General features: G+C 41.5%; 1 protein-coding gene across 5 annotated transcripts in view; it reads right to left on the bottom strand.

The window, feature by feature from the left end:
* ccdc68.L (coiled-coil domain containing 68 L homeolog) overlaps positions 1-26,997 on the bottom strand; it is a 40,220-nt gene extending 13,223 nt beyond the window's left edge. For 2 of the 5 annotated variants that reach the window (XR_005962684.1, XM_041570102.1), the window contains exons 1-4: positions 26,698-26,997; positions 13,686-13,832; positions 10,871-10,954; positions 1,319-1,462 (exon numbers count right to left, since the gene is read on the bottom strand). Coding sequence is in view for 4 of the 5 variants with exons in the window: in XM_041570102.1 (XP_041426036.1) it covers positions 1,319-1,462; positions 10,871-10,954; positions 13,686-13,817 (360 nt within the window). In the remaining variant the exon portion in view is untranslated. Of the gene's footprint in view, positions 1-1,318; positions 1,463-10,870; positions 10,955-13,685; positions 13,833-15,296; positions 15,397-23,268; positions 23,493-26,697 lie in introns of those variants that run through there. The other 3 variants (XM_018266870.2, XM_018266859.2, XM_041570096.1) reach the window with 3 other exon arrangements.
* Between the last annotated feature and the right edge of the window lie 273 nt (positions 26,998-27,270).

Genomic DNA, 27,270 nt, shown 5'->3' with positions numbered 1-27,270 from the left:
CAGTAAAGAGTGATTGAAGTTTATCAGAGCACAAGTCACATGACTTGGGGCAGCTGGGAAACTGACAATATGTCTAGCCCCATGTCAAATTTCAAAATTGAATATAAAAAATCCTGTTTGCTCTTTTGAGAAATGGATTACAGTGCAGAATTCTGCTGGAGCAGCACTATTAACTGATTCATTTTGAAAAAATTTTTTTTTCCCATGACAGTATCCCTTTAACAACGAGGTGGAAAGACGTAAATAAAGAATCTATAAATCTATATATATATAAATATATATATATGGCTGCTGAGATTTTACTTATATATTGCAGAATATACTGTATATTGTAGCGAAGACGGAGGCCTGTGATTTCGGTGTAAAAAAATGATGGAGCGAATTAATTCGGCAGGCATGGATTTGCGTCAAATTTCCGTGTTTCTAAGGCCCGCAAATGTTTTCGCGAAACTGCAGAAAAATTTCGCTGGCAAAAATTTGCTGCGACAGAAAAAATTGCCATGCGTCAAAATTGTCTGGCATCAGAATTATTCGAACGATCATTGACTTTAATGCATTTGGACACAATAGTCCAAAATATAACATGGTCGCTCGCGTCAAAATTGTTGCACGTCAAAATTATTTTGAAGCCCATTGACTTTGTGTTTCGCAAATGTTTTGCGAATTTTGCAGCGAAGCGAAACGGGACACTCATTTTATGCACTTTGCTGGCTGTTTTAATGACCCCTATCTCGTTACATTTGGTCTTACCCTATAGAGTTCCAATATCTGCTTGGTTGGATTATAACATTGAAGCAGGGGGGGCACGATGTTATAAAAGCAGGGGGTATGTTACAGAATGGCTAATTTTAAGGAACTTTTCAATGGGCCTTCATTTTTTCTTTTTTATAGTTTTTGAATTATTTGCCTTCTTCTTTTGACTCTTTTCAGCTTTCAGATAAAGGTCACTGACCCCATCTAAAAACAAATGCTCTGTAAGGCTACACATTTATTGTTATTGCTACTTATTTCTCCTCTTTCTATTCAGGCCTCTCCTATTCATATTCCAGTCTCTTATTCAAATCAATGCATGGTTGCTAGGGTAATTTGGACCCTAGCAACCAGATTGATGAAATTGCAAACTGGAGAGCTTCTGAATAAAAAGCTAAATAACTCAAAAACTACACATAATAAAAAATAAAAACACAGGGTCCAATGTTTCTGCCAGAAAAATAACTGTAGGCCTCCTGAGCCCCCATCCATCCTGCAGGCTTTGAGCACAGTAATACAGCACAGAGGAGAGGGGAGAGGTAGAAGAATAAAATAGGAGGTCTGGTACCTTTATCTGAAGATCTCCGTTTTCTTTATGAGCCTCAACCAACTGTAGTTCTTTTTCTTCCAGATTGTCAATGATCTGGATGTATTTTCTCTCAGATGAGTTTCCGTAACTCCCGGTGCCATTCTGCTGCAGATTTGCTTCATTCTAACGGTATAAAGAAAAAATGGCAAATTAAAAAGGGCCAAAATGGGAAATGTATTGAGAGAACACCGAGCTATTGGCCAACGTGATATTGGCCTTGGGCCACATACTGTATGGCAACCCTTATTCTCACTAGTACAGTTACAATACATGGAGCACGGGTAATGCACCAATCATATTCCAGTGATGTCACAGGGGGTCACCATCTTGGAAAGTGTCTGTGACACTCACATGCTCAGTGGGCTCTGATTGGCTGTTGAGAAGCTAAGCTTAGGGCTCGTCACTAATTATCCAGCAGAAAATGAGCTTCCCCTGTAATATAAGCTGATGCTACAGGTTTGCTGATTATTAAATTCTGATGCTAATTGCACTGGTTTCTGTGCTGCCATGTAGTAATTATCTGTATTAATTACTAATCAGCCTTATATTGTGACATTTCTATTCTATGTGTACTGTATATTGTGAGTGGGTCCCTAAGCTCAGTAAGTGACAGCAGCACAGAGCATGTGCAGTGAATCAGCAGAAAAGAAGATGGGGAGCTACTGGGGCATCTTTGGAGACACAGATCTTTACTGCTAAAGGGCTGAGGTTGCCTTGGGCTGGTACAGAAGCACAAAAAATCATGTACAACATGTCTAGCTACTTATTTTAAGCTTTATCTCTCCTTTAGGGTGCACTTAGGTCCCAGTATAAAGTGAGTTCTTGATGAGCAGCACATTGAGGACAGGACAGTTACACACGATGTCACAGAATGGCAACACTAGAACAAGATGGAAGGACAATGTGGAATCAGTACAACAAGATCGAGAAAGAAGAACAAAAGGGAGGCAGTAGGTTCAAGATGGAGAAACTAAGGCAATGTGGAGACAGCAGAGTAGAATTAGGGCAAGATTGTAATTGCAGGGAATATGGCAACAGACGGACTTGATTTATGTTGTATGAAGTTGTGTTTTAGTAGTGCAAACGTACACAAAAATTACCCCAATCTAGATTTAATTTAACTATGTATTCTAATTGTGTATAAAATAGGGAGAGAACATTGTGCCAGAAATATATCATTGCATTAAAGAATGATAAAGAAATAGCTTTGACTCTATCCCAGCAGGGAGGCAGCAAGTTCTGCTTTACCGAGTAAAAATGGCAAACTGGTTAGTCTTTACTGAGAAAGAATGAGCACAGTATGCAAATTGGAGGAAGGATATGCAAATGTATGCAAATTAGCTAGCAGTAGCAGCATTGCTTTTCACAGCTAAGAGACAAGTGCTCCAGTTACACTTCAGTAGGACTGTGCTTGTGTTTTATTCACAAAAGTCTTTCATTTCCGAGGCAAAAACAAATGAAAGTCTGGTCCTACGAACCCAAAACAGACAACTAGGGGCAGAATTATCAAGGGTCAAATTTCGAAGTGTTAAAACTTCGAAATTCGACCATTGAAATTGAAAAATTCTATAGTAAAAGTTTTTTTTTGTTTAAAGGGATCCTATCGTTTTTTCAAAACGCATCAGTTAATAGTGCTACTCCAGCAGAATTCTTCACTGAAATCCATTTCTCAAAAGAGCAAACAGATTTTTTTATATTCAATTTTGAAATCTGACATGGGGCTAGACATTTTGTCAATTTCCCAGCTGCCCCCAGTCATGTGACTTGTGCCTGCACATTAGGAGAGATATGCTTTCTGGCAGGCTGCTGTTTTTCCTTCTCAATGTAACTGAATGTGTCTCAGTGGGACATGGGTTTTTACTATTGAGTGTTGTTCTTAGATCTACCAGGCAGCTGTTATCTTGTGTTAGGGAGCTGCTATCTGGTTACCTTCCCATTGTTCTGTTGTTTGGCTGCTGGGGGGGAAAGGGAGGGGGGTGATATCACTCCAACTTGCAGTACAGCATTAAAGAGTGATTGAAGTTTATCAGAGCACACGTCACATGACTTGGGGCAGCTGGGAAATTGACAAAATGTCTAGCCCCATGTCAGATTTCAAAATTGAATATAAAAAAATCTGTTTGCTCTTTTGAGAAATGGATTTCAGCGCAAAATTCTGCTGGAGCAGCACTATTAACTGATTCATTTTGAAAAAAATGTTTTTTTTCCATGACAGTATCCCGTTAAATTTAGCTGTTTGTGATCAAATTACAATCGTTCAATCTATCGTAGAAATCGTTTGAATCGAACAATTTTCAAAAAAAGCCCTCTGACTTCTAAAAACTTAGCCAAATGTTGCCTTTAGGTTCTAGGAGGTCCCCATAGGATAACATAGCATTTCGGCAGGTTTAAGGTGCCAAAGTGTAGAAGTCAAGGTTTTTTAAAGTGACAGTACATCAATTTTCGAATGGTCGAAGTATTTTCAATTCAATTCGAAGTCGAAGTCGTATTTGGCCTATTTGATGGTCGAAGTACCCAAAAATTACTTTGAAATTCAAAGTTTTTTAATTCGAAAATTCACTTCGACCTTTGATAAATCTGCTCCCTAGCATTCTACTCACATTTCTGTGAAAGAGCTCACTCTCAGATCATACCACTATCAATTACAGGTAAGGCTAAAGAGCCCAAACAACTGGCTGAGCCTGAATTGTTTACTGACCTCTGCTCTGGCTCATAGAGGGTTCTGGGAGCGATAAATGTGCCATCCATCATACCTCCCAACATTTTGAAAATAGAAAGTGGGACAAAAAGATTTGACGCATGGAGTGCGGTGAAAATTTTTGACCACAGCCCAATTTTTTTGGTCACATACCCCCTACATTACCATGCTCATTTTACAAAATTATGCAGGTTATAAAAGTTGTAACACATTTCTTTTTTATTATTATGTTATTACAGTTTTGCTAATGAAGGTGAATTGCCCTTTAAGCTGCAAGTTACAGGTTTCCCAAGAGACCTGCTTATCTTAAATAGTTGCAATTGATTCTTTGTTTATCTCAAAGTGTTACAATTGCTTCTTTGCTTATCTTAAATTGTTACAAATGTATCCACATATTCTGGTCTCTCTTCCAAAAGCCAATTAAGTTTTGAATCTTTTTCTGGCTGTACAGTGCAGGAGATCAAAAAGAGAAAGTCGGGATATTTCAGTAACAATCCGGGACTGCAGGTTGAGCTGTCAAAATCGGGACTGTTCAGCGAAAAACAGGACAGTTGGGAGGTATGATCCATCATGTAGTATGATATATACTGTGTAATATATAGATATACACACTGAAATGTAAACTACTTGACAAAATACAAATACAGTGTATATTGACTTAAAGTGAACTTTGTGAATATCAGCTGAAGAATGAAAGGTGGGAAGTTTAAATAAATACACCCAGTGAGTAAACACACACACACAAACACACACAAACCAACAACCCACCGAACCATCAAACTGCAACTATACCAGCACCTGAAAGTCCTACCCACAACCTGCAGGTTACCCTCCTTTTAGCAGGTAACCCGCATCTACCCGACCCACTGCAGGACTCTACTCAAGGGGGATCCTCTGCTCAGCCTAATGCAATGGGAAACACCAAGGGGGTTATTTATCAAAGTCAGAATTTATCTCAATATTTTCTGCTACAAACTCCAATCAAATCCGCTCGGGTTTTTTACGCTTATTTATTATTACATTTTCCCGAGAATTTGCTTTGCGGGAAAAAAGTCAGATTTTCACCATTTTTTCAGATTTTTTTATCGGATTTTCAAGATTTTTTCAGATTTTTCAAGGGAAAACTCAGCTTTTTGCCAGAAAACTCTGAAAACTTCAGGGTATTGCACAAAACCCAGGGCACATCAAAAAACCTTTTTGATTTGGACTTTTTCATCCTCAGGGTTTAATAAATTCTGAAAAATTTGTGATTTTTTAAAAGTCTGATTTTATAAAAAAATAAATAAAAATAGAGAATTTTACTTACCTACTTGACGTAAATTCCTTTTCTTCTAGTCCCGACATGTCAGTACAAATGGGGGGCATTGCCCCTCCCAGACCTGGAGGTAGGACCTATAACATAGCCAATCAAAATGAATCATGACCTATAAGACCACATGACTTCCTCCTCACCACAGTTATACTTTTGCCATAGCAGTACAGTAACCAAAATAAATAATTGGGATGGGAAACCCTGTACTGACATGTCGGGACTAGAAGAAAAGGAATTTACGTCAAGTAGGTAAGTAAAATTCTCTATTTCTTCTACGTCCCTCCATGTCAGTACAAATGGGATCTACCAAGCCATGCACCGAAAAAAAAAGGGGTGGGAATAACCAACATAATGCAAAAACCAAACTGATGCTAAGGAGGCCTTGAGAAAAGGCCAGCATCACATCCATCCAACAGGGGAGCTGATAAAATGTATATCTCCTGAAAAGGGTAGATAAAAGGCACAAGAACAACATGTCCTAGGACATGGTAAATGATTAACAAGAGCTACAAAATCAACCACAAAATTACAGAGACCGGTACTTGAGGATCAAGAAACTAAACACAACTTGAATGCATCTATCACCAGTGCTGGAGAAATACACGATCCTCAGCAATAGCAAGTAGCCCTAAAAAGACTTGGCCCACATTAGCCTGGTCCTGCATCTTAATGGAAGCAGCTCAAACCAGTGCTGACCGGAGTCACCTCTACACCAGAGATCAGTCCAAGATCCACTAACTCCATGCTAATAATACCTAATGAAGACTTAACTAAATGAACACCAACTCTGGGTTATCATAAATCAGCATATCATTGTAACCATTGTAGAGCCATGCTGGTACAGCCCAGTAGCTCCACCAACCACCAATCTAAACTGGGTATACAACAGCACAAGGATAAGCTGCTGAACCAACCAATGTGACTTAAAGCCATCTACCAGTAAACTATGCTGTTGCCCCAGCCAACTGCTACACAAGCAAGCAATGGGACCCAAGCCAATTACAGTTCTAGAAAAACACCCACAAAAGCCGAGGCCACTACAGCTCAAGCTGCACAATGCTACAGTTTATGCAAAAACTGAACCAAACCTGTGACCATACATAGAAGCTACTGAACCAGCCAACAGCTGGGATCACAATCCAAAATCAGGCATGTCAGAAGCTTATAGCCTACAAAAACTGGTACCAACCAGCAATGATGCACAATCCACTGGCAGAGAGCCAGCCACCATACATGCAACCAGTGGTGGACCAGCCAGCTATTATGTATTCCAACATAGATGTGCAAGGCCATTGTCACACTAGCAGGCCAAGATGCCCGTCAGCTGAAGTGTATGCAAAAAACCAGAGTGGAATTCGAATACACAAGCAATAGTAAATAAGCCAACTATTGTGAATGCCACCCTTAGGGATAAGGTAACCAACCGCACTGGCACCTGACACAAAAGTCAATTTCCATACATGCAACAACGGAGCACGTCAGTTGTTGAACTTGCAACTTGGTCCACAAGCCAGCCTTATTGATAATAAGCAGTTGCATACAAGACCAAAAACAATGCATGTAAGGCAGAAGAAAAGGTTAGCTGTAAGCCAACATATGACCAACATCAGCTGCTGAATACCAATCAGCAACAAAATTAGCTATGGGCTGTGAAACTCAGAGCAAACACCAGCTGATGGTACAACCCATGCTAGATCCAACCAAATAGTCAATCATGCCTACTGCTGGTGTAACCAGAACCATACCTGCAAGGATTGCAGACAAGACAAAACCAATGGCTGTTGTCCTGCCAAGGATTGCCGCAAGGCAAACAGACATGCCCACCAAGGGCCACAGCAAGAATAGTAACCATGCCGCCACAGCCTGGCTGGTGACCTATGCACCATAGGTCACAGCCAAGACTGGCAGCCGCAAGCCCACAAGGACTATAATAAAAACTAGCGGCCACCTTAGCCAGGGGCCACAGAAAAGGCAAACAGCCCAAGAACCCTGGTAAAAGGCAAGCAAGTAGCTAAGTTAAGGGCCATGAAAACAGGCCCGCAGCCATAATAACCCAGGTAAAAGGACAACCAAACAAATGTGCCAAGGGTAAAAGACCACATGAGCCAAAGGCTCATGCAACAGGCCAGCAGAACAAGGGCCCTTGTAAAAGGCCAGCAGACCCAGGAGCCGAGGACCATGGTAAAAAGCCATGGACCAAAACAAGGGCTCTAACCTAAGCCAAGGGCCATAATGAAAGCCAGAGGCCACACAAACCCAGCTCCCTGGCAAGATGCCCGAGGCCACACAAAGGGCCATAGACTACAAGCTGGCTTCAAGCATGTTAAGGTGCCAATAGACATAACAGTAAGTGCCCTTTAATCTACCAACAATTAAAGAAGGGAAACCTACAGTCACAAATGTAGGTCCCAACAAAAGCCACCAGATGGGAATAGAATATCTAAGAGAAGGCCTACATCACACAAAAAGACACCATATAACTCGGAACACTGCCTGTTAAGTGTGGAAACATCATAGGAAAAAATGGGGCACAATGCTGCTACAGCAGAACAAACCCCTAGCCGGTCCTGGAAATACCAGGTGTAATAAGAGCACACTTGCCTACTGTGTCTGCGCAGAGAACTCGGGCTCACAAACCTAAAACCTCAGATGACAACTATACAAGAAGTCAGAGGAATACAGGCACCTAACCAGATAATATGCGCTAGACAGTAGGAATAATCCAGACAGATCCTTGGTGGCAGACTAAGGAGCAGACTCAGGGGCATAACTAAAGAGGAAGCAGACCCTGCGGCTGCAGGTGGGCCCAAAAGGTATAGGGACCCATGAGGCCCAAATAAAGAGCAATTTCAATACGTATTGATAAAAAAGCACAACCTCTGGATATGTTAGGGGCCCTAAAATGAATTTGCTGTGGGGCCCAATGACATCAGGTTACAGCACTGAGCAGACTCAATGTAAGGAAGGAAGGGGCTACCATACTGCTTCAGCAGTGCAAGCCTCCAGCCAACCCTGCAAGCACCCAGTGTAATAAAAGGCAAATATAACCTCTGTGTCTGCACAGAGGACAATAGAAACAACAGTAGCAAACTGAGGAGTATCTGCACATTACCTGATAACAATGAAAAGTCCGCAGGTTGGAAACTTCAGCTAGAACTCGGATAGGTTTCAGCGGAGGGACATAATTAGCTTATTAACATGCAGACTTAGTACCTTGTGTAACTGCATTTTGCACAGAGGACTCCAGCTCACAACGTCATATAATATAAGGAGGAACACAGGCAGCTTACCAGATAGCTCAGACTTGTCAGCAGGAATATCCAGTCCAGTGGAACACTGCTTGTTAAGAGCAGACTCATAAGAAAGGAAGGAGGAGCCATACTGCCTGAGCACATGAGCCAATATAACCACTGTGTCAGCCAAGAGGATGCAGGTTCACCCATACAAAACTTAAAATATTAAACAGCAATAGCAAAGGGGCCAAAGGAACACCTGCACCTTACCAGATAGTGACTAGTTAGCTTGATGGAAACTCCAGCCAAAACCCTGATAGCTTTCAGCTGAGGGACATATTAAGCATATTAACATGCAGACTTCCCAGTGAAATTAATGTTTCAAATACACAATGGATACTGAGAAATCAAAATCTCTGGATTCAGGTACCACACTGCTTAGGCAGAGGGATTCACCAGCCAGTACTTAAAGTGTAGCAAGAGCCAATACTGTATTTTGCACAGAGGACGCCCGCTCACAACATAAGACTTCAGATAATACAAGAAGTCAGGGGGAACACAGGCACCTTACCAGATAGCTCAGGCTTGTCAGCAGGAATATCCAGGTGGAACACTGCTTGTTAAGAGCAGACTCATAAGAAGGAAGGAGGTGCCATATTGCTTGATCAGTGCAACCTCTAGCCCTTCCTGGAGGTGCCTTAGTAACATGAGCCAATATAACTTCTGTGTCTGCACAGAGGATGCAGGTTCACTCATATAAGGCTTAAAATATTAAACAGCAATAGCAACAGGGCTGAAGGCACACCTGCACCTTATCAGAGTGGCTAATTAGCTGGATGGAAACTCCAGCCAAAGCCCCAATAGCTCTCAGCTGAGGGACATAATTAGCTAATTAGCATGCAGACTTCCCAGTGCACTACACACAGTAGATAATGAAGAATCATACTCACCAGCTTCAGGCTGTTATAACTAGCCCATATGCATACCCATGGCCCTTTTGCAGAAGTTCTGTAGAGTTCTGTAAAGTCTCACATAACTCAAAAGAAAAGGGGAGTCCAAAAAGCTCACAGGTAACAATGTGGGAAGCCCACACCTGTGTCTGTTCCCAAAAAAGCACTAGATTGAATCTTGTGCCTCGCTGGGCATATAGCAGGGGGGCTGTTTTAGCACAGGGCTAGGACCATGGGTATGCCCACACCTGCACTTCTTCCCAATAAGCAATAATTTACAGATTATGCGTTTTGAGGCATCAGGTAAATTCTTCTCCATTACCTGGGAATCATCCCTCTGTGTCCACACAGAGGTAAAAAATAAGCAAAAATAAAAATACAGAAGAAAAAACAAAAGGCTCACAGGTAATAATGTGGGAAGCCCACAACTGTGTCTCTTCCCAAAAAGCACTAGATTGAATCTTGTGCCTCGCTGGGCATATAGCAGGGGGGCTATTTTAGCACCGGGCTAGGACCATGGATATGCCCACACCTGCATTTCTTCCCAATAAGCGATAATTTACAGATTATGCGTCTTGAGGCATCAGGTAAAATCTTCTCCATTACCTGGGAATCATCGCTCTGTGTCTACACAGAGGTAAAAAATAAATAAATAAACAAAAAGAAAATACAAAAGAAAAACAAAAAACAAAAACTGTGTTTGATTTCTCTCAAAATTCAACAAAAAATAAAAAGTGAGGAGGGAGATCCTACCTCCCTGTCCAGTAGGACAAAAAATAACTGTGGTGAGGAGGAAGTCATGTGGTCTTATAGGTCATGATTCATTTTGATTGGCTATGTTATAGGTCCTACCTCCAGGTCTGGGAGGGGCAATGCCCCCCATTTGTACTGACATGGAGGGACGTAGAAGAAAAACACAATTGTTTTTGTTATTTTTGCATTTGGAGTTTAGTAAATAACCCCCCAGGTCTGGGAACTCAGCTCCGGGATGCAAAGTTATGAGGATGCAATGGAGGATGAACAAACTGGATATTTTTCAATGTAAATTGTATATGAATCGATGCACTTTAAACATAAACATAATGGATACACATTTCTGCTGAAAGATAAAATGTTTTCAAAATAAAAATGCACAAATCCAACAAAGGAGTTCCTGATACAACACCTTAATATTTCAATGAGCTGGAAAAATAAAAACCTTTATGGGAAGACAATGTATAAACAAATTGCATTGGGTCACATGATTGCATTTTTGGAAACATTGCCAGTGTCAGGCTGATCTTGTACAGAAACAATTCCACTTTTGGGTTTCATTGGCCTTTGCATTGATTCTATTACCTGATCTTCATTGGAACTGACATAATCAGTGTTTTTTTCATTCTTAAATAACTGCCCATGAATCTTTTCCAAAGTTCCACGTATCTACAAATAAAGGGGAAACAGTTATGGAAATATGCTCAAAATCATCATGTTTTCCACAAAATAACGTTAGAGGCTTAAAGGGGGTGGTTCACCTTTGTGTTAACTTTTAGTATGTCATAGAATGGCTAATTCTAAGCAACTTTTTCATTCAGTTTTTTTAAACATTTGCCTTCTTTTTCTGGCTTTCAAATGTGGGTCACTGACCCACATTTAAAAAACAAATGCTCTGTAAAGGTGGCCAGACACGGGCCGATAAAAGCTGCCGACAGACCTAGTCGGCAGCTTATTGGCCCATGTATGGGGCCCCCGACGGGCTTCCCCGATCGAGATCTGGCCAAAAGTCGGCCAGTTCTCGATCGGATGGGACTAAAAATCCCATCGGATCGCGGCCGCATCTGTTCGTTGATGCGGTCCCGCAATCCGACCGCCCGTTCCCATTCGTTAGGATCCGATCGTTGGGCCCTAGGGATCAGCCCGATATTGCCCACCTCAAGGTGGGCATATCAGAGAGAGATCCGCTCGTTTGGCGACATCGCCAAACGAGCAGATCTCTCCGTGTATGGCCACCTTAAGGCTACAAATGTATTGTTATTGCCACTTTTTATTACTCATCTTTCTATTCAGGCCTCTCCTATTCATATTCCAGTCTCTTATTCAAATCAATGCATGGTTTCTAAGGTAATTTGGACCCTAGCAACCAGATGGCTGAAATTGCAAACTGGAGAGCTGCTGAATAAAAATCTAAATAACTCAAAAATCACAGATAATAAAAAAATTAAAACCAATTGCAAATTGTCAGAATATTACTCTCTATTTAAAGGTGAACATCCCATTTAAGGTGCACTCAGGTCCCTGTATAAAGTGAGTCCTTGATGAGCAGCACATAGAGGACAGGGCAGTTGGCCAAGATGTCACAGAATGGCAACATAGAGCAAGATGGAGAGCGTATGGCATGACAGAGACAGCAGGGCAATATAGCAACAGTAGAGCAAGATGGCAATGGTTGGCTAAGATGACAGCAGAAGGACTAGATGAAAACAGAAAGACAATTTGAAATCAATAAGATAAAATGAAGAAAGAAGAGCAAAGGAGAACCTGTAGGTTAAAGATGGAGAAATTAAGGCAAGAAACTGATTCCATATTGTCTTTCTGTTGCCATCTAACCCTGCAATTACCATCTTGCCCTACCATTGCTCTGCTGTCTCCAGCTTGCCTCTCCATCAAAACTACTTTCTCCCTTTTGTTATTCTTTCTCCATATTGCCTTACTGATTCCATTTGGTTCTTCTGTCTTCATCTAGTTCTTCTGTTGCCATCTTAACCTGCAGTTACCATCTTGCCCTACTGCTGTCTCCACCTTGCCTTAGATTCTCCATCTCGAACCTACTGTCTCCCTTTTGTTCTTCTTTCTCCATCTTGTCTTACTGATTCCATATTGTATTTCTGTTGCCAAGATGTAGAAAGAAAAGGAAAAGCCAGACAGTAGGTTCAAAATGGAGACACCGAGGAATGATGGAGACATCATGGTAATATGGAGACAGTATGGCAGTATAGATATAGAAGGGCAAGATGGCATCAGAAGGTTTAGATGAAGACAGGAGGACACTATGGAGACAGTATGAGATGATGGTGATGAGACAACAGTGGAAGATGGGACAGCAGGACAAGGTGCCATCAGTACAACAAGATGGATGCAGGAGGACATTATGATGAAATAACACAGAGACAGTAGAAGACAGTAGGGCAGGCTAGTGGTGGTAACACTTTATATCATTTTGCACAGCCTGTAGTTCTTCAGTTATTGTATTGTAATTTAAATAAATACACTGGGTGTATTTATTGAGGTAAATCTGTCAGTACTTTACTAGGGGGAGAATGACTGATGTCTGACTTATAAACTTATAATGGACTCCACAAAACCTTCGCCTAATCACTTTCACGATGGTACAGTATTTTGTTTTCCCCAGAGCATGTCAAATGTTTTATGCTCAACGTAGACTAGAGTAGTACTAGTAGAGGTTTTTTGAGTCTAGATGCAGTGCCATCTCTCAATTAATTCCCTACACTACTCCCTCCTACATACACAGTGTAGGCCAGTGATCCCCAACCAGTAACTCGTGAGTAACATGTTGCTTTCCAACCCCTTGGATGTTGCTCCCAGTGGCCTCAAAGCAGGTGCTTATTTTTGAATTCCAGGCTTGGAGGCAAGTTTTGGTTGTATAAAAACCAGGTGTACTGCCAAACAGAGACTCAATGTAGTCTAATAATAGGGGCTACCAAATGGCCAATCACAGCCCTTATTTGGCACCCCAGGAACATTTTTCATGCTAGTGTTGCTCCCCAACTCTTTTTACTTCTGAACGTTGCTCATGGGTTCTAAAGGTTGGGGATCCCTGGTGTAGGCCAACATGGCTATGTAGATAAATTCAGACAGGACTGTAATATGAGCCCCACACTTGTAACTAAAATTCTGATTTCAGGTCACAATAAGGTGCAAAGGGACTATGTATATGAAACATAGTAAATCACTGAATTAAAAGGCTTAAATATCATCACCCAATGATTCAAAGCAACCAATCAGACGTCTGCTTCATTCTACCAATGGTATTACCACCAATTTAAAAGAACTGCTAAGCTGATTGGCTGTTACAGGAGTTAAGGGCAATATTCACCTGCATGGTAATAGCCTTCTAATAATGAATTGATTTGTCTATAAAGATTGTGCCACTTACCTTTCTAACATACTCTGTCTCTTCACTGATGTGGCCAAACGTAGAGCCGTACAAATAAAAAATATCATCTCCCCTTTTGCTCTCATTGTCTTTCCTGGGAAATGTATGTTCTACCACCGTCAGCGATGTCATCCTGCTCCCCAAAACCTGCACCGAAGAGAGGGTTAATGTAATGACTTACAGATGGAGCCAGTGGGATCTCACCCCCATATGTCATAAAAGGCAGTAAGTTTGCCCAGGAGCGTAACCCATAGCAACCAATAAAATGCCTTCTGCTAAGTGGTTGCTATGGGTTACTGCTCCTTGGGCAAATTTAGTGTCTTTTATTACATAACTCCATTAATGTGGTATCTTGTGTTATCCCAAAAGTAGGGTCTCATTATCTTGCAGACATGTGTAATTAAGATGCCTTTGGGCCAATAGAGGGCCTGTTCATGGGGAGGTGTATCCAGTTAGGTGGTATAGGCTCCAGAAAGCCCCAGATTTGGCCAGGGGATCCAATCCAATGAGGGTATTAGCCAAAATATCACTGGAGGTGCTCTAGAAATATCCATGATCTACAAAGGAGCAGTCACAAGAAGCATTTTTCTTATATGGGACCGGCCACATTGTTCAGGCAACACCCAGAGGTTCAAAAGAAGCCGTTCCCATAGTGTCCGAATAACCATGAAAGTAACATAGAGGACCATTTATTAAAGGTGAAATTTTATTGGCATTAGAGCTTTTTGAAAGCACCATAAAGCATAACTCCTAACGTTTTGGAAATAAAAAGCTGGACAAAAATTGTTCAGTTATTACAGTTTTGCTAATGAATTACCCTTTAAGCTGTGAGCCTAACTTTTCCCAAGGGGCCTGTTATATTATATTGTTACAATTACTTATTTGCTAATCTCAAAATTGTTTCAAAAGTATCTTATCTGAACCTCATGGCTATTCTGGGCCAAAAGCCAATTAAGTCAGAAACATTGTTTCTTTTTTTTAGCTGTTCAGTGCAGAGGAAATCGGGACTTTCCAGTACAAACACGGGTCTGCGGGTTGAGCAGTCAAAAGCGGGACTGTCCCTCTGAAAACGGGACAGTTGGGAGGTATGATTAAAGTCTATTTCTCTGAAACCACGAATGGCAATAAAGTTATTAAAAGATCAGAATATAAAAAGTGTGAATGTAAAAAAACACTGAGCAAAACACAAAAAAATACGAATATCTCTAAAACTTCTAAAAATTAAATTTTTTCAGACAATTAGCAGCAAAAAAAATAAATCTAAAAACCTCTAAAAGTCTCAATGGTTTTATAAAAACAGCCCAATGGGATCAGCGCAGCTCCCATTGACTTCTATGGGACCTCGACTGCTTTAAATTGAGGACGTTTTTTTAGAGTTTTAAGTGGATTTTACATTTAATAAATACACTTAATACATTTTTGAGAAACTGAAAAAAAACAAAATTTTTAGACGTAAAAATATGGTTCGTGGAAAAAATGGAAATGTGAATGTTAGTAAATCAGCCCCATGGTGTAATAATTGGCTGTATTTACTAAGCAATATCATTTGTTCTCAGTAAAACCCTGAGGCATGGGTGTCCCCAATGTAATCAGTTTACACAATGCCGGTACCTAAAAACCATAATTGGGCAATTAACTGATCCTTCCCTGATGACGTGACTCCACTCATACAGTGAATCCCATGAACTGGAAACCCTCTCACGAAGCCTATAGGGATTTAAAGGGAAAAACCTGTATTTTTGCATAGATTTGGTAGCAAACCTGTACAGACATTGAATCTATTATCTAAAAACCCATTATCAAGAAATATCTAAATTATGGGAAAGTCATCTCCAATGGACTCCATTTTAATCAAATAATTCAAACTTTTAAAAATGATTTGCTTTTCTCTGTAATAATAAAACAGGAGCTTGTACTTGATCCCAACTAAGATATAATTAATCCTAATTGAAGCAAAACCAGACTATTGAGTTTATTTAATGTTTAAATCATTTTTAAGTAGACAGGGTCGGAGTGGGCTGGTGGGACAAGAGGTAAAAACCCGGTGGGCCCTGGCCCTCGCCGATCCAGACCTGCACCCGTCTTCTACTGAACAGACCCTCACTGACCCCTGATCTCCCTTCCCCTGGTCACTATCAGGGGGCAGCTAGAGGACAGGTATGTGCAGGGTCCCAGGGGGGTTTCAGAGAGGGGTTATGGCTGGGGCCTGAAGGGGTGTGGGGGCCCCTGTCGCTGAAGCCCCAATGGGCTGCTGTCCCTCAAGTCTGACGCTGGACATAAGGTATGGAGATCTAAATTATGGAAAGATCCTGAAGGTCCCAAGCATTCTGGAGAACAGGTCCCATACTTGTACAAGGCTAAAAGATATTGGCACAAACACATGCTAATAAATACAAACTGACAGCTACTCATAATTGCCCAGGCGACACCGTGGTCTTATTTCAAAACAAAACAGCAACATGCACAGAATTCCTCTGAAATGTGCATAGAACACATATCAACCTCCAGCTGCCCTTCCTTATCTTGCGCCAATAATGCCATTATTTCTCTTGGAACAATGGTTGCCAAATGGAGGCCCCCAAACAGGTCCGGATTGAGAATTAAAATAGGCCCTGGTATTTCAGGTACACAGAGGCCCAATCAGCCCACTCAGAGGCCCAAACAGCCCCACCAGCCCACTAAATACTGACTTTCTATGGGACCTTATAGCAGCCTCTCTGGCATTTGCCAGAACCCAGAGATTGCCAGTCCGGGCCTGCCTCCAAAGCAGTTGAAGGGGGAGCTGGAGGCCAGTTAAGAGTGAAATATAAAACTGAATGTATATTTACTATCTTGGAATTCTTGGAACAGTGGCAAGCGTGGTTGTATATGTCTGTTAACATGTTGCATGGTAAGGGGGGCTGATAGAATGATTATGAGGGGCTCGGTCAACAAGTTTTACCTTTGCCTTAAATGTGGCTGATGGGGTCATGGTTTAAGAAGCAAGAGGACATGCTGCGCTGTTCCTGGGGACATATCCAGATATATAGGCCCCACAAATCAACAGTAAAACCCCCAAAATATGATTAAAAATGGACATCTTCCTATTAGTGGAAATATATTTCACATACACCTGGGTTCAGGCAGGGGCACTTTTCCATGAGGCCAGGTGAGAACATTGTTTCAGGTGACACTTAACTGAGGGTCGACAAAAAGTCAGTTTGTTTTGTATTTTAACTGGTAATTCCTGTTCTTTTCCTATAAACTCCCCCCCCCAACCCCATAAAAGTGCAGAAGAGGTAAACATGGGGGGTTGCTGCCTTCTACTTTTTTGCAGGCACAATTGTTCCTTGAAAACAGTAGTTTTCCAGATTTTCCTATTATTATTTCATTTTTTCCCCAAAACATTCTCCTGACGTGGCATAAACCATTATATCCCGTGGCATTTAAGCAATTCCTTTAGTACAGGTGTGGGACCTGTTATTCAGAATGCCCGGGACCTAGAGTTTTCCAGATAACGGATCTTTCTTTAATTTGGATCTTCATACCTTAAGTCTAGTAGAAAATAATTTAAACATTAAATAAACCCAATAGGCTGGTTTTGCTTCCAATGATGAATAATTTGATTTTAGTTTGGAACAAGTACCAGGTACTGTTTTATTATTACAGAGAAAAAGGAAATCATTTTTAAAAATTTGGATTATTTGGATAAAATGAAGTCTGTGGGAGACTTCCCGTAATTTGGAGCTTTCTGGATAACGGGTTTTCGGGTAACGGATCCCATACCTGTACTGTAACATCAGAATTCTATTGGAAAGTGCCTTCTCCTTGTGATGAGGGAATACTCAGTCATTAAATGACACAAAAATCAGATTTTGGCAGCTACACATAAGGAATTAAGTAAACGTGGCCATACACTATTAGGGTTTTAACCCAATATGCCCACTAACGGCAGGGTGATATTGGGTGAATCCAAACGTTCAGCCCTGTGGCCGAACAATCAGATTACAAGGCTGCAAATGGGCTGCAGGACTGTATCAATTAGCCAATGTGGTCCTGGATAGCAGAAAAAAATCAAACTTCACTGATCGATTTCTGGTGCCCAACCAGTGGCCTCAAAGCAGGAGCTTATTTTTGAATCCCAGGCTTGGAGGCAAGTTTTGGTTGTATAAAAAACAGGTGCACTGTCAAACAGAACCTCTTGTAGGTTGCCAGTCCACATAGGGGCTACCGAATAGCCAATCACAGCCCTTATTTGTTACCCTAGGGACTTATTTCATAATTGTGTTGCTCCTCAACTCTTTTTACATTTGAATATAACTCATGGGTAAAAAAAAATCCACTGTGTTGTTTTTGGTGTATGTATGTGATGCGTTTTTATATGACAACAGAATAGAGTGTTGTATTTCACAAAAATCCAATTCCAGTGGGGGGGGAAGTACCCCTTGGACACCTATGATTGGGGCATTGCCAGACTTAATTTATTAAAATAAGCCATAATCCCTTTTATCATATCCCTATGAGTCCACCACACCAGGGGTCAAATAATCTAGGCCTCCTTGGGAGATTTCTGATGACTACTTGAGTCCTACTTATGCACCGAGTGGGAGTAGTACGATCCTTGATGCACAAGTACCTAGCATCATTGGCATAAATTGGTCTTATGCCCTAAAACTCTCTGGAACTTGTGCCATATATATCTAAGTATCGGTGCAGACCACTGACCAGCACCCAAGTGCTTTGTACATGAGTAATAAGGAGCGAACTTTTGCACCACTAAAGGTGGCCATAGACGCAAAAATCCGCTCGTTTGGCAACATCGCCATACGAGCGGATCTTTCCCCCGATATCCCATTAATGAGCATGGCTATATCGGGGGTAATCTGATTGTTCGGCCGTACGATCCGATTACGATGCGCAATGGGCTCCGGCGGGATCGGTCGGGTCAAAATCAACCCTGACCGATTGACCAAACGACCGTTCTCCGCCGGACGAAAGATGTCGGCACACGCCACACACGATCCGAAAATTGTACGATAGGATCTGTGTGTCTATGGCCACCTTTAGTTCTCTAGCACTTGCACTTGAACCAGAGTAAATGAACCATCTGTTGGTTTCTGCAACTGCCAAACACTATCCTCCCTTATTAGGCAAATGGGATTATTCCATGTGAGAGGATTTTGGCATTTTTTGATCAGTTGAGTGTCGACATTGGCTACACTAAAAGCATTGCCCAATACACAGCCGGAAGCACAAATGTCGCAACTTTCCCTCTGTTCTCTCATCAGTGCTATTGTTTTCCCATTAACCACATTGTACCAGGGAAACACATCTGGACCAGTACAGCAGCCACTCAAACCCTCTAAAATAACTAATTATCTATTATATTTTCAGTTGTGATTAGGTAAGATCTTGGCTGAGAATGTTGGGAGCTGTGGGCTATAACTGCAGGAAAACAGTAGGCTTATAATTTATATATATATAATTATAATATATCATGTTGTATATAAAGAAAGATTGCTTGTTTGGGTGTGTGTTCTTTATGCGTTCAGACACGAAAAGGCCAAATACAACAAAACTTCTCAGGGACATTCTGTTATCCATGAAGATGTCAACAGGTGCCTTTGGATCAAAAAACATGGGCCCTGACATTTGCAATGGTCCTTCATATCTTGGGGTCTGGTCTCATCTTTCTGCATTTTGACATGGAACGACCACAACTCTCAGGGCCCTTTTTCTCATCCACAAGGAAGCCAATGGGGACTTTTGGTTCAAAAACAACAACTTGAAAAATGTAGATTGAAAGGTGTTATTTTATTTATTATCATCTGAATGTGGCCCTCGCCTTCCAAGCTGTGGCTAGGGTTGTAACCTGGCCGGTATTTTACTGGCATGGCCGGTAGAGATGATGGCTGATCCAAATGTTATTAATAGTGAAAAAAGATAAATATATAGGAAGGCCGGTATTTTTTTCCAGAAAAGGTGGCCACCCTAGCTATGGCCCTGGTTGATACTGCTGCAATTATTCTGTGAAAGCCAATAGAAATGCTTGTTTTGAGGATTTTGTATAGTTACCCAAAGTTTAGAGGACATATACATCAACGGGATACTGTCATGGGAAAACATATTTTTTTCAAAACGCATCAGTTAATAGTGCTGCTCCAGCAGAATTCTGCACTGAAATCCATTTCTCAAAAGAGAAAACAGATTTTTTTATATTCAATTTTGAAATCTGATATGGGGCTAGACATATTGTCAATTTCCCTGCTGCCCCAAGTCATGTGACTTGTGCTCTGATAAACTTCAATCACTCTTTACTGCTGTACTGCAAGCGGGAGTGATATCACCCCCCCTCCCTCCCCCCCCCAGTAGCCTAACAACAGAACAATGGAAAGGTAACCAGATAGCAGCTCCCTAACACAAGATAACAGCTCCCTGGTAGATCTAAAAACAATAATAAAAGCCAAGTCCCACTGAGACTGATTCAGTTACATTGAGTAGGAGAAATAACAGCCTGCCAGAAAGTAGTTCCATCCTAAAGTCACATTACTGGGGCAGTTGGGAAACTGACAAAATGTCTAGGCCAATGTCAGATTTCAAAATTGAATATAAAAAAAAACTGTTTGCTCTTTTGAGAATTTGATTTCAGTGCAGAATTCTGCTGGAGCAGCACTATTAACTGATGTGTTTTAGAAAAAACATGTTTTCCCATGACAGTATCCCTTTTAATGTAACTGAATGCGACACATTCAGTTACATTGAGTAGGAGAAACAACAGCCTGCCAGAAAGCAGTTCCATCCTAAAGTGCTGGCTCTTTCTGAAAGCACATGACCAGGCAAAATGACCTGAGATGCACCTACACACCAATATTACAACTAAATACACTTACTGGTTCAGGAATGAAATTTTATATTGTAGAGTGAATTATTTGCAGTGTAAACAGTGTCATTTAGACATAAAAACTACACCATAAAAGTCATGACAGAATCCCTTTAAATATTAGAATGATACACTTCTTGGCCTGGAGTAAAATATCCCAGTGCACAGAATATCCTGGAACAAAACCAGGTCCATTGGCTGATATATGTTATCTATAAGCTGGTGGGCTACAGATGAGGCTCTTCACACTATATGTAAGTGTGTCTTTTGCACCCTTTCTAGCATTACTGAACCTGAGCTTAAGGGGCAAATTCAGTAAGATTCAGGCGTAACTTCACTGCACTTCGCCACACTTTGCCAGGTGTAGTTTCGCCAGCGCTCCGCAAATTCACTTAAATCCGAAGTTGCGCTCAGGGGTAGCGTAAGGTTGCGAAGTTGCACTAGCGTTGATTCGCTAAGCGAAGCGAAGTTACGCTGCATACGGCGCCAAATTTCAATGGAGGAATACATATCAGCACTACAAATGCCTGGGAAACCTTCAAAACATCAAATAAAAATATTTATTTTGCCCTACACATGTGCCCACTGTATAGTTAAGTTGCCATGAGTTAGGAAATGTAGGGGGGAAGGAGGGGAGCCCCAAAAATTTTTTCGATCTTTTTCAGCCTATCACCCATAATATAGTAAAAACGCCAGCGTTTTTTGGGACTTAGAAAAAATTTGAACTTTTTTTGAAGCAATCCCTATCTACTCTATTGCGATTCGCCTGGTCTGAGGTGGCGAAGGAAGTCTAGCGTAAAAGGTAGCGTTCAGTACACTGCGCGCGTTAGTGAATTTGCGTAGTTACGTCCGTTGTGCAAATTCGCCAGGCGTAAGGGTGCGAAGTAACACTAGCAAATTTACGCCAGCGTTCGTTAGTGAATTTGCGAAGTAACGAAAATGACCAACGCTAGCGAATTGACGCTAGCGTTAGGCGCTTCGGCGCATAGTGAATTTGCCCCTAAGTGTTTGGGATCCAAGAAACTACACCACACTATAAAATGAACTTAAAAATCTCTGACCAGCGAATACAAAAGAAGTGTTTTCGTAGAAAAAAAAAATCCCCACTTGTTTCCTCCTCTCGTTCAAGCTCAAACTGGAAAAAATCAGATGCAAAGGTGCTTGTGCGGTTTCCCACATCACCTTCTTGCTGGAGCTGAGCTTCGTTAGTCTCTGCTTATTCACGTCGCATAGTTATCCCTGCACTAATTCAACAATGTGTCATTTCAATGGTGGTGTCAACGGCCACAAACCCTTCCTAGATGTCTCCTAAAACAGCGTCCAGGCTCTTGTATCTCTCGGATAAATGTCTCAATTCTGTAAAGTCTCTAAAAAGAGCATTTAATGGGGATGTGAGATGAGCCAAGCTGTCCCTAAGCAAGACTGTTGGTGAATCTAGTGGGAATGGGTCCCCAATGAAATCTCTATCTATATTACTGGCTATGGACATTGGAGACAGAGCTATGGGGCAGAAGAGATGTCACAGCTCCCCCATAACCATCTAAACACCATGTAGCTCAGCAGATCAATCTATATTCATTCTACAGTTACCAACCGTGTTGTGTTGGCCTAAAGCCAAAGCCAAATAAGTGACATATTTCAACGGGGCTCTTGTAAAGAAAAACCTCAAGGCCCTTTAAGCAAATCCAGTTACAAAAATCTTTAGCATGAGAAATCTTCGTCAGCACGAAAAAGCAAGCCTGCCGAAACAGACACAATCACACACGTTGGAATAAGGGTTCCTGGAGTTTCTCTAGCGGAATGAATGGCAGCTTTTGTGACATTGCTGGGTAAACAGGTGCAGCCTGATGAAAAGATAAACAGGCAGTTTGATGGCTCATTGTTCCCCCGCTCGTGTCCTTACGCCGGTCACAATCAGCTGCAGAAGTGAGATTTGTACAGAAGTGTAAACTAGAGGCAGGTCCGGACTGAGAATTAAAATAGGCCCTGCCAGTTCAGGTACACAGAGACCCAATCAGCCCACACAGAGGCCCAAACAGCCCCCACCAGCCCACTAAATACTGACTTTCTATGGCACCTTATAGCAGCCCCTCTGGCATTTGCCAAAACCCACATATGGCCAGTCCGGGCCTGACTAGAGGCACAATAGTGACAATGTAGTAACCGCTGTTAGTGGGGATGTAAAAAACTGCATTAGATCGGTGCTTTACTGCAAAATTGGTATTTCTGTATTAACAGAACTTCCCAGACCAGGGTGCTGGGAGTTGCAAATGGTGGTCGTCAGAGTTGCCCTACTAACAACTATCTTGCCTTACTGTTACCATTTTTCCCTACTTGCAGCGCCGATCCGTGCATTTATGCCGCCTGAGGCAGCCTTCCATTGCTCCTCACGGCGCTCACATTTTCTGCGCAGGAGGGGGTCGGGGCGCTGCACGACGCTAGTGCAGAGAGCGCAATTGTGCTCTCTGCACTAGAAGAGCCGAATTTCCGGGTTGAAAACCGGAAATTCGGCTCTTAGTTACCAGGAGCGGCATTTTTTTTTGTCTCAACTCGCCTCATTGGTGGAGCGCCCCTGCCTACTTGGGACTATTTTGCCAGACCAGTGCCATCAGGTCCTACCTTCCCCATCTTGGTTTGCTATAATTATTAATATTATTTTTAACAGGTATTTATAGAGCGCCGACATATTGCTATATACATGCTATGCCCATTCACCCAACCTACCTCAGCAGCTCAGCTGTGTCCCTCTAAGTGGAAACCCCGGGGTATTTTCTTATAGACAACGCTGTGCAGACTGTAAGAACAACGGGCTTGCAGTTGGTGAACGTGGGTGGTGCTTCTCATCCCTAGAGCAGTGGTTCCCCCACTTGGGATAATATGCTGAGCTACAGGTTGGGTCCTGCCTGTGATTGGATGCTATACAATGCCTCTTTATGCAGGCGCCAGTGCTAATAAAAGGCAGAACAACAAATAAAGGTAATTACAGAATGCCACGGATCTGCATGCCAGGATCTGAACAGAACTCAGCCTGGTGAGAACATTCCCAAAGTAAATCAGTCCAGCAGAGGATGATACAAGTTATCACTAGTCTGCTTTTATAGGCAGTATATTCATTAGGGCCATCAGTTCCCAGCATCCTCTGCAACCCCAGCTGATTTAAAAACCACACATTGGAGTTAATCATTCTTCTGGAGACCTAGATATCGTTTCCCTATGGGATTTTAATAGGCTTGTTCATCTTTGAGTTAATTTTAGTATGATGTAGAGACAATTTGCAATTGGTTTTCATTTTTTATTATTTGTGGTTTTGAAGTTATTTAGCTTCTTATTCAGCAGCTCTCCAGTTTGCAATTTCAGGTATCTGGTTGCTAGGGTCCAGGGTACCCTAGCAACCATGCATTGGTTTGAATAAGAGACTGGAATACGAATAGGAGAGGGGCGGAATAGAAAGATGAGGAATAAAAAGTAGCAATAATAATATATTTGTAGCCTTACAGAGCATTTGTTTTTTAGATGGGGTCAGTGACCCCTTTTTGGAAGGCTGGAAAGAGTCATAAGTAAATGGCAAGTAATTAAAAAACTATAAAAAAATAAAATAATGAAGACCAATTGAAAAGTTGCTTAGAATATGCCATTCTATAACACACTTAAAGTGAACCACCCGCTAGTGAGGATCTTAACCCTAATCCTAATTCAATGGGAGATCCCTATTCTCTATAATATGTGGTTTTACCGTATCATGGGGGCAAATTTACTTATGGTCGAATATCGAGGGTTAATTAACCCTCGATATTTGACTGCCGAATTGAAATCCTTCGACTTCAAAGTCGAAGGATTTACCGCAAATAGTTCGATCGAACGATCAAACTAAAAATCCTTCCACCGAAAGATAAAATCCTTCGAATGGAACGATTTTTCTTCGACCTAAAAATTGTTCCAAAGCCTATGGGGACCTTCCCCATAAGCTAACATTGACTTCGGTAGGTTTTAGGTGGCGAACTAGGGGGTCGAAGTTTTTTTCAAAGAGACAGTACTTCGACTATCGAATGGTCGAATATTCGAACGATTTTTAGTTCGAATCGTTCGATTCTAATTCGAAGTTGTAGTCGAAGGTCGAAGTAGCCAATTCGATGGTCGAAGTAGCCAAAAAAAACATTCAAATTCTGAGTTTTTTTTATTCTATTCCTTCACTCGAACAAAGTAAATGGGTCCCATGGTGTTTTTAAACTAAAACCTCAATGCAATGCATACCCTGATTGTAAGTTTTCCTTCATTTTACACAGTTTCGGGGTATCCCACCAATATATAATACATGATGTATTTGCCTGTTTTTGCATTCTCCTGGATTATACACCATCTTGTTCTGATCCCCCAGTTGAACTGCAGCTTGAGGACCAATGGTTGGAAAATCCAGTATAGGGGTTATTAAAATACAAGAAAAATCTGAAATAAATTCAGTCTTTCTTGGGCCCTATAAAAAAAAACAACAGGCACTGCCAAGAAACGATTAATTCTAGTATTGGAATTGGGCCCCACTATGAAATTATTTTGGTTTGACCCTTCATTTTTCATGTACATATATTAAAGGAGTGTTTCATCTTTAAGTTAACTTTTAGTATGTTATAGAATGGCCTTTATCGTTTTTTTAATAATTCTTCTTCTTCAGACTCTTTCCAGCTTTCAAATGGGGGTCACCGACCCCATCTAATAACAAATGCTCAAATAAGGCTACAAATGTATTGTCATTGCTACTTTTTATTACTCATCTTTCTATTCAGGCCTCTCCTATTCGTATTCCAGTCTCTTATTCTAATCATTGCATGGTTGCTAGGGGAATTTGGACCCTAGCAATCAGATTGCAGAAACTTGGAGGGCTTATGAATAAGAAGCTAAATAACTCAAAAACCACAAATATTAAAAAATGAAAACCAATTGCAAATTGTCTCAGAATATCACTCTCTACATCATACTCAAAAGTGAACAACCCCTTTAACATTGCTTCTCAGTCAGTGCCCAATTGAGCCCCCTATACTTCCTGGGCCCCTCAGCAACAGCAGTGTCTTTCTCTATAGTTATACCCCTAAGTCTTCTGGGAGGTACATTAGCCCCCCTTAGGGCAGAGACACACGTGAAGATTTTGCCTCACAAGGAAACATCGGGTGACTTCGGAAAACGAAACGCTCCGGCAGGAGATTTCGATTCTAGCCAGCTGGAAGGCAGTTCAGGGAGATTAGTCACCCGAAGAAGAGGTGATTTGTCGCTGGGCGACTAAATCTCCCCCCGAATCTCCACGTTTGTATCTGCCCTTATAGCTATGGGATTCATAATGCAAAACATACATCATTACCAGCATAATAACCCGGCAACAAGTTCCTTTTTCCAATACTACAACAAATTGTCCCTTTTCAGTTCTCTTTCCCCCTTTCAGATAATTTCTCAGCACTTCTTCTTGTACAGAGATCTGTGAGTCAGTGATCGGCAGAGATAACAGTGGTTTCACCCACGAGAAGGAGGGGGTAGCTGGGTATCTCTCTGTCCTGCCCCCAGGGTAAATAGATATACACAGAGAGCGAAAGTGACCTCAGACCTTTTAACCTATGACCCAACCCTTTTATTAAACTAGAACTGTATGGGATATACATTTAATCAGATGAGAATACACAGGGTGGAATATTGACTCCTACATTTTATTATAAGGGTCTGTGCTGAGAACATGGCATTTTATTATAAGGGTCTGTGCTGAGAACATGGCATTTTATTATAAGGGTCTGTGCTCAGAACATGGCATTTTATTATAAGGGTCCTGTGCTGAGAACATTTAATTTTATTATAAGGGTCTGTGCTGAGAACATGGCATTTTATTATAAGGGTCCTGTGCTGAGAACATTTAATTTTATTATAAGGGTCCTGTGCTGAGAACATGGCATTTTATTATAAGGGTCTGTGCTGAGAACATGTCATTTTATTATAAGGGTCCTGTGCTGAGAACATTTAATTCTACAGCCGCTGAAGGCTTTCAGGGAGTGATGGGAGTTGTAGAATTCTAAAACACCACTGTCTGCAATTCTTGAACATAGAAACAGCCATTAAACGATTCTACAATCAATGTATTTAAAAAAGGGAAACTTTTGTCTCCACCCCAGAGAGATTTACCTTAGTTGCATCTGTCGGAGGGGACTTGTATTGCCTTGAGCTGAGTAATCCTTATCCCAGTCCTGAATCTCACACTCCTGGAGCACAGATACGGGGAGCAGCCATGAGCCCTGCCCTCCTGTGTATGTGTGAGTTACAGTGCTGCACAGTTGGTTCTGCATAAAGAGCCTGGCTCCACCTACCTGTGAGTCAGACACCTCTCCTGTGTGTGACAGTACCAGGCAGCACACACTCACATACACAAATTAACCTTTGCCGCACACCCTTCCTCCTGCTTCATTGGTTCAAAGCTTTGCCGGCTATTTCAAGTAAAGGGTTAATTAGCAAGTCTCTATGTAAACATAGGGAAGCAGGTGAGTTTAACCCTGTCTCTACTGGATTCCAAATGCCCTAAGGTAAGAAGGTGCTGAGCAGCCTCCTACATTGCGGCCGTTACACAATAAGTACAAAATAGTGACATTAAGGGAGTTATTTATCAAAGGTCGAGTTGTGGTTTTCCAAATCTTAAAAAAAACCCTCAAACCTTGAATTATGCGAGATTTATTATACCCCCGAAGTTGGAAATAGCTTGAT

This window comes from Xenopus laevis, chromosome 1L (genome assembly GCF_017654675.1).
Source record: "Xenopus laevis strain J_2021 chromosome 1L, Xenopus_laevis_v10.1, whole genome shotgun sequence".
Lineage (NCBI taxonomy): Eukaryota > Metazoa > Chordata > Amphibia > Anura > Pipidae > Xenopus > Xenopus laevis.
Note: the sequence above shows the minus strand (reverse complement) of the source record. Positions and strands in the feature narration are given on the sequence as shown.